The sequence below is a fragment of the Jaculus jaculus genome, chromosome X (genome assembly GCF_020740685.1).
Source record: "Jaculus jaculus isolate mJacJac1 chromosome X, mJacJac1.mat.Y.cur, whole genome shotgun sequence".
NCBI lineage: Eukaryota > Metazoa > Chordata > Mammalia > Rodentia > Dipodidae > Jaculus > Jaculus jaculus.
This window is the reverse complement of record NC_059125.1, coordinates 149012959-149025093: the sequence shown is the minus strand read 5'-3', so window position 1 is coordinate 149025093 and position 12135 is coordinate 149012959. Positions and strand designations below refer to the sequence as shown.

Sequence of the window (12135 nt, the reverse complement as noted above, 5' to 3'; positions counted from 1 at the left end):
GGAGGACCTCTGGCGGGGGAGGGGACACTGGGTAGTCCTTTGATGCGGCCCAGGACATCCCGTGCCGCATGATTGCACTCTGGCGGGCAGTGGCGCTTTCCCTTTGTCCTCAAGAGCCTCCACTAGAGTGTCGCACGCGGCTTCTTGCTGTTCGCAGCTGTACCAGCATCTGGTTTGGCCCGGGAGGTTCATGGGAAGGGACTGCGGCGCGGGTGTCCGTCAGTCACGGGGGCACGATTTTCTGATCGCCTCTGCAGACGTGAACTTGCACTTGGAGCGCGTTCAACCGAGCCTCCTGGAGGTTGGCCCGGTCCTTACCCTCGGGCTCCGGAGCGAGTTCGGGACCTCGGGCTCCGGGCTGCGGACACCCTCGTCTGCCCTGGCTTCTGCCTCGTCGCTGGGCCACCCAAAGAACCCTTCCCTTGAGTCTCCGGACAGGGTTGCGCTCCGGCTCCAGCGAGGGCGACTGCGGCAGCGGGGGAGGGTGTCCGCAGCTGGAAGAGCAGGGCCAAGAGGGAAGCCAAGTCCAAGGTCGCCAGCTCTGGCGGCGGACCCCTTCGGCGAGTCCTATCTGGAGCGAGCAGCAGTGGGCACGCCACCCAATCCAGACAGCCCAACCCACTGGGTGGCTTCCGGCTCCGCCCTCCGCCCCGCCCCTAGGCTGCGGCCGCGTCCCCAGCACTGCGGTGTCGCCGGGTCGCTGGGCCTCGCCCCAGCCGAAGCGCCCCCGAGCGAGCGCGGGCACTCCGGCGCGTCTGGCCTCCACCCTCCGGTGCCCGCGGCAGGCGAATGCCAGCTGTGGGCGGGGCCCTGCGGTGGGGACAGGGCTCCTCCTCCCCCGCCCCGGCCCCCCCTCCCCCTCGGGTCCTCCTGCGCTAACTGTGCTCCTCCGGGGCCCGGCGCCTCTTCCCAGCCATGGTGGCCTGGCGCTCGGCGTACCTCATCAGCCTGGCTTTTTCCTTGGCCACCTTGGTCCCCAGAGGTAAGGCGGGCAGGGATCAGGGCACCTAGGGACCTCGCTCTGTGGGCCAGGGGTCGTTCTGCGCATGAGCGGCCCGGCACCGCCTGGCGGGCCTGTGGCTGGGTGGTGGGTGACCTGGCTGCTGGTGGGGGCGGCGCAGGGCGGACGGGAGCCACTGAGGCCGCTGGGGCCGAACCCCCAGCGACCTAGGTAGCCCTAAAGGAGAGATGGGACTGTTCTCGGTGCTGGGCCTGAAACATGGACATGGCCCCTCGTTAGGATCCTGAACGAGCAGATGTTCCACTGGAGCCAACAGCTGTCCCCAGGAGTGTACCTTGGGGGCAAAACCTTGGAAAAAGCAGTCATTTTCAAAATTTCCACCCACAGCAAAAGCACCTGGAGAACCTCGTGGGCGGCTTCCCGCCTTTCGTGGGGATCTTGGTGGGGTCAGGATGAGGATGGCGTAGAAGGGGGGCAGCCTCTGGTTTCTGGATGCAGAAATTTCTCTGAAGGAAGGAAACAGGTTTCTTACTGTGCAACTCAAAGTGTGATCCAGGGCCCCGCCGCCAAGGTGTCACCTGGTATCTTGTTAGAAATGCAGAAAGCCACTCTCCACCCTTGGCCTACTGAGTCACATTCAGCGTTTTATTTAGCGTTTTTAACCACATTCCCGGGTAATTTGCAGGCACATTAAGTTCCTGTAGCATCTTCTTAGAATAAATGCAGTCTGTAGTTAAAAATAGGATCTTAAACACATACCAGTAGAATCTTCTTACATTTATTTATATCCCAGCTCCACACCAGAAAACACTGTAATTGAGCACGGAATTTGCTTTGAGCTTCTTGACAGTAAAGGCAAACCTATCCAGTGAAAAACATGAGCTCAGAAAAACAAAACCTAGTCCCAGTTCTGAGTTCTAGGAAGCTTATTTATTTATTTATTTTTTGGTCACAAATAAAGCATGCTGGAAAAGTGAAATTCCTAGTCAAGACACTTGTGCAAAAGATGAAGAAATAGTTTTCCTATGGCAACCCTGCTGAGTGGTCTATAGAGGTATCAATGGGTCTGTGTTCTAGGTATGGCCAAACACAGCTGAAGAAAGCCACCAGTTTGTTCTTTGGGGAGGTGACGACCTAGTGGGGGGGGGAGGCAGACACAAACATCACATCTGTGAATTGATTGTCAGGGCTATAGAGACAGTAAAGACTTGTTGAATTCTCTGCTTCACTTTTTTCTTTGAATAGAATGTGTTTTTTTTTTTTTTTTTTTCTTTTTTTGAGGTAGGGTTTCACTCTAGCTCAGGCTGACCTGGAATTAACTATGTATTCTCAGGGTGGTCTCGAACTCATGGCGATCCTCCTACCTCTGCCTCTGCTGGGATTAAAGGCGTGCGCCACCATGCCTGGTTTGAATAAAATTTTTATTGTCAACTAGGCTTTTGTATATGGTAGACCCTAACCCTTGGAGGATATGTGCTAAGTCTAATGTGTGAAACCACACGTTTTCTTATTTTCATTGCTCTACCACTGACATGCATCCTCAGCCCAGAAACCATGGCTTCTCCAAACCCTGTATACACTGTGATTTTCCTGTGGAGGTGGCAGTATTTCTCCATAGTATCAGAGCTCATCTGTCCCTCCTTGGCCTATGTCTTGTGCCTCATTCACCTCTCTGCTCTTATACTTTGGGGTCATTATTAAGTAAAGCAAGTGCTACCTGAACACAAGCCCTTCATGCCTTCCTATGTTCCTAATCTAGATGGCTACTAAGTGACTTAGGGGGTGTCCTTAGTGTGGATATATGGGACAAAGGAGTGCTTACTGCTCTGGGCAGGATGGAAAGGGTGGCCGTAGTGTTTGAACATGTTACTCAGAATAGTTCACAACTTGAAATATGAGTTATTTCTGTAGTTTTCTGTTTACTATGTTCTGGCCATATTTGCCCATAGATAGCTGAAACTGTGGAAAGCAAAACTGCAGAAAAGAATGCCAATTCACCATTCACAATGAGTTACTTAATTAATGAATGAATTAGTGAATGAATTAATTTACTTATTCTAAGTCATTTAAGTGAATTGTGCCTAGAGGCACGAACATTGAGAATATGGAATATAACTGGTCAAATCTTAGATGTGACTGTTTTGACCTAAGAAGCACTGGAGGGGACTGAGAACCAGTGCAACCATTTTCCAGAGGAGGAACCAGGAAGAGATGGCGTTGCCATCTTTAAGCACTAGGCATAATGCCTGCCCTTAGTGACTCTGAGGCTATTCAATCTCTGAACCTGTTTGGTGAGTACATTTAGTGACTAATAATTTTCAAAGGTGTATTGTGAGGGGCCCTGAAATGTGACCCATTTAGATCTGTAGTCTGGACGTCAGCTACCACCTCCTGAGCTGTGTGCCATGTACCACATGGACCATATCTTGGCTCTCTCTGGTCTATTCCTTCTCTCTCTCTCTCTCGCTCGCTCGCTTGCTCGAGAGAGAGAGAGAGAGAGAGAGAGAGACAGAGAGAGAGAGAAGGATATGTGTCTTTAGCCCAGGCTGTCATTTAACTCATGGCACTCCTCCTACCTTAGTCTCCTGAGTGCTGAGATTAAGGCCATGAGCCATCTCCCCTGGGGCATCCCCACACGATCCCAGACTGCATCCCAAAGGTCACAGGACTCAGTAGGACATAAGGTGTGAAATCCCTCCAACAGGCTCTGGTGAGTAGAGGTAGGCTTTGGCTCCCAAGAGTTGCAAGGGCGATTCATTAGGAAGTTGTCCTTGTCATGATGAGGGAAGTTCACGGTGTTTTGTGTGCCTGGCTTCTATCACTTAGCACAGTGCTTTCTTGGATCTTCCACGCTGCCGCATGAATCAGTACTGCATTCCTTGTGGCTGGAAAGTGTTCCCTCATGCGGCTACCCCACAGTTTTCCTGTCTGTCCATCAGCCACTGGACATTTGGATTATTTCTGCACTTTGGCTACTGTGAACATTCAGCCACTGGTCTCCAGGGTATTTACCTTGTGTATGGCTTTTTGTGACGTAGCCTCGGAAGTTACAGAGCATAGCTTTCATTATAGCCTGTGGGTTAGGGGTCATTTAAGGACTGTTTTTGAGTCAAGGGGACAACATATATCCTGTCTTGCCAGTGAAAGTGCGTCCAAGAATATTTAACCACAATTTACATGGGGCCTGGGGATCAAATTCTGGTACTCTGGTGTGAGCAGCAAACACTTTATTCACTGTTATCTCCCCAGTTCTCTTTAACCAGGATTTCAAAACTTCTTCCTAAGCCCACTTGTCCGAGTCCAGCCGAAGTGCTACTTCCCATGGAAGCCTTCTCCTGACCTGCTAGTGGTAGTAGCTGCCTGTGGTTCCAGTGTGAGGCTGGCCTCAGGTTCCTCAAATATATTTTATTCATTTTATTTGAATTTATTTGTCAGAGAGAAAAGGTAGAAAGAGAGAGAGAGAGGGAGGGAGGGAGAGAATGGGTGCACCAGGGCCTCCAGCCACTGCAAAGGAACTCCAGATGCATATGGTACCTTGCGAAGCTGGCTTATGTGGGTCCTGCAGAATCGAACCTTGGTCCTTTGCAGGCAAGTGCTTTAACTGCTAAGCCATCTCTCCAGCCCCTCAGGTTCCTTAAGAAAGAGTAGTCAGTGGATGTTTTTAACTCCATGTCCCTCTCTTCATTTCCGCCCTATTCTATGATGCTGTATGATGTCAGCTGCCAGCTTCTCTCTCTCTGTCTCTCTGAGGGCACCGGGCTGGCTGGCTTTGAAGGGCCTTGAAGCACTTTCTCTATGGGAGACCTCCTGCAGAAAGCCATGAGCCTCCAGGAGTACTGAGGAGCCCATGAGCTGGGGAAACCTGGGCCCTTCTCCATGTCAGACAAGAGTTCCTGAGGCCCTAGGACAGAGGCTCACCCACTAAAGGTGACTGTAGACAGTGCCCAGTGCCTGCCAGCTGGAGGGCAGAATCCTCACTTGTTGAGCTTCATTGTTGTTGACATGTCTATATACATACATGATGACTGGATGTGGTCATGCTGTCCTGAGGCAGTGATGAGGACAAAAACCTTTGCATACTGAAGTCACAGAGTGCAGTTGCAAAGACTACAGCTGCAAGCATGATGGCTGCATGTATGTGTGCATGTATGTGCACATGCATGTGTGTGTGTGTGCTGGGAATGGAGCCCCGGGCCTCCTACTGCATGCTAGGTTAAGTGTTCTACCACTGAGTCACATGCAACACTTTACAGATATCTGGATAAAGAAACAAACAATACAGAAATACAGGGTCTCATTATGTGTCTCTGGCTGGCCTCAAACTCTGTTCTTCAAGCTGGCTTTGAACTTGCAGGAGTCCTCTTGCTTAAGCCTCCCAAGTGCTGGAATTGGAATTGCCCTCTCTGACTTCAGTATGCCTTGTGAGTCACTGGTGTTTTCTGTCCTCATCCATCACTGCCTCTGGGTAGACGTGATGGAGGAAGTGACCATACAGGCCACTTTTGTGGATGGGTGTCAGCCCAGCTGGCCCAGAAATCCACATCGATCTCCTGTGCCTTAGTAGACTGTCACCAAGCTTTTTTTTTTTTTTTTTCTGAGGTAGGGTTTCACTCTAGCCCAGGCTGACCTGGAATTCACTATGGAGTCTCAGGGTGGCCTCGAACTCATGGCGATCCTCCTACCTCTGTTTCCCAAGTGCTGGGATTAAAGGCGTGCACCAACACGCCCAGCTAAGCTTTTTTTTTTTTTAATATTTATCCATTTTGAGATGGGGGAGGCATATATAGAGAGAATGGGCCAGCCATTGCAAACTAGATGCCTGCACCCCTTTGTGCAGCTGGCTTACATGGATAGTGGGGATTTGAACCTGTGGGTCCTTCAGCTTTACAGACAAACACCTAACCACTGCCATCTTTCCAGCTCTGTCACCAAGCTTTTTATAGGTAAGTCTTTTTTTTTTTTTTTGTCTAGATTTCCACAGATAGCTTATCACATCTCTTTCATGTTGAACTGCATTGATGTCCATTAAGTTGGCAACATGGTCCGTTTTAATGTTTGATTTTTTTTTTTTTTGAGAACCATGGGAAAAGGATCAACATAAAAGTAAGCCAAAGACTTGCCCAGGCAGTTCATAAGAGCAGAAACCAAATTAGACAGGGCTGGGGATATGGCTCAGAGGTTAAGATACTTGGCTACAAAGCACAAGGACCTGAGTTTGATCCCCTAGGACCCACGTAAAGCCAGATGCACAAGGTGGCACATGCATCTGGAGTATGTTTGCAGAGGCTAGAGGCCCTAGCGTGCCTTTTCTCTCTCTCGCCTTGCAAATAAATAAAAAAGACTAAACCTATGAAAAGATGAGCAACCACATTAGTAGCTGGAGAGATGCAAGCTAAACTGTAAAAGTTGCAATTAAATCTGACACTAAAACCAGAAAATCTGTGTCACCACTGACTCGGCAGAGCAATAGAATGTTGAGAATATCTGGGCGACTTCACATTCTCCCCTGGTAACAGTATCTATTCGTTCCTAGAAGGTACCCACCACCCTGATTTTGGGGTATTTATCTTGTTTTACTTTATTCTTGTGTTTTTTAATTTAATTTAATTTTTTGGTTTTTCGAGGTAAGGCCCCACTCTAGCCCAGGCTGACCTGAAATTCACTCTGTATTCTTAGGGTGGACTTGAACTCACGGCGATCCTCCTACCTCTGCCTCCCGAGTGCTGGGATTAAAGGCGTGCGCCACCATGCACGGCTCTATATTTTTATTTTAAAAAAAGTTAAAGAAATTTTAATTTATTTTATTTAGAGAGAGAAAGAAGCAGGTAGATAAGGATGGAATGGGCATGCCAGGGCCTCCAGCCACTGTAAACAAACTCCAGATGCATGTGCCACCTTGTGCATCTGACTTATGTGGGTCCTGGGGAATCGAATCTGGGTCTTTTGACTTTGTAGGCAAACACCTTAGCCATTCAGCCATCTCTCCAGCTCTTACTTTATTCTTTTTTAAAATTTTTATTTTTTATTTTTGGTTTTTTGAGGTAGGGTGTCACTCTGGTCCAGCTGATTCAGTAAAAATATTTTTTTTAAAAAAAGAATAAAGAGCCGGGCGTGGTGGCACACACCTTTAATCCCAGAACTCGGGCTGCAGAGGAAGGAGGATCGCTGTGAGTTCGAGGCCACCCTGAGACTGCATAGTGAATTCCAGGTCAGCCTGGGCTAGAGCGAGACCCTACCTCAAAAAACTAAATATATATTTGAGAAAGTGACAGAGGCAGATAGACAATGGGTCCGCCAGGGCCTCCAGCTGCTACAGACTCCACCTAGTGCATCTGGCTTTATATGGGTCCTAGGGAACTGGACCTCGGTCTTTAGGCTTTGCAGGCAAGTGCCTTAACTGCTGAGCCCTCTCTCTAGCCTTAACTTTATTCTTTTTCCATCTATGTGCACATCTAGAATAATGTAGTTTGTGGGGGCCTGGGAAGATGGATGCAGCACTTGCCACAAAACCACGAGTACCCGAGTTCAGAACCCCAGCGCCCATGTAAAAAGCTGTTTCAGTCATTTGTAATCCCAGCCATGCTTTTGGGAAGAAGAGAGGCTGAGATCGGAAGCTGGGCTCCAGCTCACCTGGCAAAAGCAGCAGTGAACACTGTGAGACTGTTTCAAAGGAGGGGGAAGGCGACGAGCAACACCCCAAAGTTCTCTGACCTCCACATGCATACTTATGTACACATACCAAAAAAATGTAGCTTGGCTTGTTTTTGTTTTTGATGTACTGGGCTAGCGCTGAGGCCTCCTGCATGTTAGGAAGGAGCTCGTGCACGGAGCTACACCTCCCTCTCATACTGTTGATGTTTAACCTGGGAAGACCAGCATCCCCACGCTATGTAAGCGCTGTGTTTTGTGTGCTCCGCTGGTGTTGATCAGCTGCTGCGTGTGGCTAGGACGCATCCCGTCTTCTCAGTGCTACATGTTATTCGGCGGTTTGTTTTTGTAATGCGTTCGTTGTCAGTAGGTTTCAAGCAGCTTTCAGTGTGGAGCCATTTCTGGCAACAGTGCCAGCATTCTTTCTTGTTTCTGTCAGGCAGAAATTCTCACCCTGTAGTCGGGGATCCATTTCATAGCCCTACAAAATTCAACTAAGAGCAGTGATATACCATTTGTCTTTTCATTATTGTTATTATTATTGAGAAGATTTTATTTTATTTTGGTTTTTCTGTTTTTGGTTTTTCCAGGTAGGGTCTCACTCTAGCCCAGGCTGACCTGGAATTCACTATAGAGTCTCAGGGTGGCCTCGAACTTGCGGCGATGTTCCTACCTCTGCCTCCTGAGTGCTGGGATTAAAGGCGTGCACCACCACACCCGGCTTGAGAAGATTATTTTATAAACATGTTGAATATTGGAAATATTCTCATTTGGAGACTTGAACTCAGGGCCTTATGCTTTTTTAGGAAGTGTACCTAACCTCTGAACCATTTCTCCAGCCTTTTTACTATTTAATTTTTAAAACGTTTTTATTATATTTTTTATATTATATTTTTATTTTACTTATTTATTTGGAGGTAGAAAAAGAGGGAGAAAGAGGGGTGGCATGGTATGCCAAGGCCTCTTGCCACTGCAAATGAACTTCAGATGCATGTGCTACTTGTGCATCTGGCTTTATGTGGATACTGTGGAATTGAACCCAGACCATCAGGCTTTGCAAGCATCAAGTACCTTTAACCATTGAGCAATCTCCCCAGCCTTGCAAGTTAGGTTATTTATTTATTTATTTAATTTTTGTTGTTGTTTATTTTAATTTATTTATTTGAGAGTGACAGAGAGAGAAAGAGGCTGAGAGAGAGAGAGAGAGAGAGAGAGAGAGAATGGGCGCGCCAGGGCTTCCAGCCTCTGCAAACGAACTCCAGACGCGTGCGCCCCCTTGTGCATCTGGCTAACGTGGGACCTGGGGAACCGAGCCTCGAGCCGGGGTCCTTAGGCTTCACAGGCAAGCGCTTAACCGCTAAGCCATCTCTCCAGCCCAGGTGGTTTTTTTTGAGATCAGGTCTCACTCCATCCCGGGCTGCGCTGGAACTCGCTGGGTAGCGTGGGCTGGCCTCAAAGTCGTGAGCGTCCTCCCGCCCGAGCCCCTGGAGCGCTGGCGTGGACGGCGCGAGCCTCCGCGGCGGCCCGGGAGCGCGGGGGGGGGGGGGGGGGGGGGGGAGCGCGTTCCCACGCGTGCGCGCGCAGCCGCCTCTTCGCCGTGCGTGCGCGGGAGCGCGCGCCGTCCTCGCCCGCCGCCCCGCCGTTTGCTGCAGGGCAGTTTCTGCCCGCGCTGGCCTCAAAGCACCCCTCCTCCTGACCCCTCACAGCCGGCTGTCCCCCAGCGCACGAGAGAGAGAAAAATCACGTCACTGTTTTGAACAAAGTCGGGTATCTTGACGTGTCCCTCTCAGTAATTAAAAAAGAAAAACGAAAATCAGATAAGCTATGAAAAATAAGCAACCTACTTGACCTAAAGGAGATGGAGAGAGTTAGGTTAATGTAAAGTTCTTAATTAAATAAATACATGAAATATATAATTCTCTCCCATCACTTTCCTTTATACCCTCCTCTACTCTCCTTTCACTGAACCTCCTCGTTTTTTTTTTAATGTTTGTTTATTTATTTATGACCGAGAGAAAGAGGGAGAGAGAGAAAGACAATGGGCGCACCAAGTCCTTTAGCAACTGCAAATGAACTCCAGACACATGTGCCGCCTTGTGCATCTGGCTTTTACATGGGTCCTAGGAACTCAAACCTGGGTCCTTTGGCTTTGCTAGCTAACACCCTAACTGCTAAATTATCTCTTCAGCCTGCCCCCTTCTGATTTTCTACTATTCCATTTTCCTTTTTTAAAAGATTTTTTTTTATTTATTAGAGACAGAGAGGGAGAGAGAGAGAGAGAGGGGGGGGGAGAATGGGCACACCAGGGCCTCCAGCCACTGCAAACAAACTCCAGACACATATGCCACCATGTGCATCTGGCTTACATGGCACCTATAGAATCGAACCCGGGTCCTTAGGCTTCACTGACATGTGCCTTAACCACTAAGCCATCTCTCCAGCTCAACCATTTTCTTTTTTTAAAAAACAGATTTATTTTTCTTTCTTTATTTATTAGAGACAGAGAGAGGGACGGAGAGAGAGAGAGAGAGAACGGCCACACCAGGATCTCTAGCCACTGCAAATGAACTCCAGATGCATGTATCACCATGTGCATCTGGCTTACATGGAACCTGGAGAATCGAACCCTGTGTCCTTAGGCTTTGCATTCATGTGCCTTAACTGCTAAGCCATCTCTCCAGCCCCAGTTTTTTCTAAATTTTTTAAATTGAGAACTTTATTGTATGAATACATTGCATATTGGGCATATTCCCATCAGGTTATAATCTTATGTTCCCTCTCCCATGCCCCATTCCCCAGAGGTCTTCCTCAGTGGGGTTATCTGTAATCACTGTTGGGTCATGAATGCACTAGTCAGTTCTTGTGATGGGGGCCAATACTTCATAGCAGATCTCCCCACCCTGTGACTTGAACATTCTTTCCACCCTCTCTTCCCTGTTCTGCAGTGTTCCCCGAGGGTGTGTTAAAAATCTTCTTTAGAGCCGGGCGTGGTGGCACACGCCTTTAATCCCAGCACTTGGGAGGCAGAGGTAGGAGGACTGCTGTGAGTTCAAGGCCACCCTGAGATGACAGAGTTAATTCCAGGTCAGCCTGGACCTGAGTGAGATCCTACCTCGAAAAACAGAAACAAAACAAACAAACAAAAAATCTTCTTTAGCAATGTTTGAGATGGGGAGGTAATATAATAGAGAATGGAATTTCAAAGGGGAAAGTGGAGGGGGCGGAGGGAGGGAATTTCCATGGGATATTTTTTTTTATAATCATGGAAAATGCTAATAAATTTTTTTTAAAAGTCATTACAAAATAAAAAACAGACAGGAGCTATCTTTGACATCAACTTTGCGCATATGTGTGTTAAAGACATAGGAAAAAAACGATCATTGTCACCAGGAAAAAAAAAATCTTCTTTAGTGCTGAGCTCTCAGAAGCCTCTGATTTTCTGCTTTGCTGGATTTTGAGTCCCCTCAGTGTCTGATGCCTTCTCCCTAGAAAAGGTTGTCAGGCTAGCAGTGAGAGCAGCACTCATATTTAATGCACTGCTTCCTCTGTGATGTTTCCTGGGCCATTTGTCTTTTGCAGTCTTCTTTGCTCAGGAGTATAATGATAAGTTTTCCTGAGGGTTCTTGTCATGTGAGAGCAGCACACATTTTTAGTAAGAACAGTAGTAATATTTTAAATTAGTGTACAAAGTAATAGTTTTGTCATAATATTATCATATATAATGTTTTGTTGATCCTTCTTCCCTCTCCTGGTTCATTTTCTCTCTACGAAGGCCCCCCATTTCCTTTCCTGTCACATGTATTCATTTACTCTCTTTTTCTTTCTCCTCTTCTCCCCTCAATTAAGACCTCCCACTATGGTCTCCTTTCTGGTTCCATACCCACTCCATATATATGATATATATGGGATATATTTATGCATATGGGATCCACATAGGAGAGAACATTCCATATTTGTCTTTCTGAGCCTGGTTTACCTCATTAAAAAAACAAAAAAAACATTTTCCAGTTCCATTCATTTGATGGAAATTTTCATTTCTTTTCCTGGCTACATAAAATTCCATTGCGTATGTGTACCACATTTTGATTTCCATTCATTGGTTGGGACATGTAAGATAAATTATGTATTAAACAATCAACTAAAACAAATTGGTTTGGCAAATGCTACAGTGAGTGATACCTAAATCTCTGTATGCCAGCTAAACACGTAAAATAGAAAGCGATGTAGAGGACCGCGTGCATGACCTAGACACAGTGGAACAAGGAAGAATGAAGCGAGCAGGGGCTGGAGAGATGGCTTAGCGGTTAAGCACTTGCCTGTGAAGCCTAAGGACCCTGGTTCGAGGCTCAATTCCCCAGGACCCACGTTAGCCAGATGCACAAGGGGGCACATCTGGAGTTCATTTGCAGTGGCTGGAAGCCTTGGTGGGTCCATTCTTTTTTCTCTCTGCCTGTTTCTCTCTGTCTGTTGCTCTCAAATAATAAAAATGAACAACAAAAAAAGAATGAAGCGAGCACCTCAGCTGA

General features: G+C 47.7%; 1 protein-coding gene across 4 annotated transcripts in view; it reads left to right on the top strand.

Annotated features, from left to right (window-relative positions):
* The first annotated feature begins 839 nt into the window (after nt 1-839).
* The window catches only part of Cd99l2 (CD99 molecule like 2), a 120187-nt gene continuing 108891 nt past the window's right edge, over nt 840-12135 (top strand). For 3 of the 4 annotated variants that reach the window (XM_045140350.1, XM_045140347.1, XM_045140348.1), the window contains exon 1: nt 840-982. In XM_045140350.1, the coding sequence (XP_044996285.1) occupies nt 916-982 (67 nt within the window). In that variant the 5' untranslated portion in view covers nt 840-915. The remainder of the gene's footprint in view (nt 983-12135) is intronic. The other variant, XM_045140349.1, reaches the window with a different exon arrangement.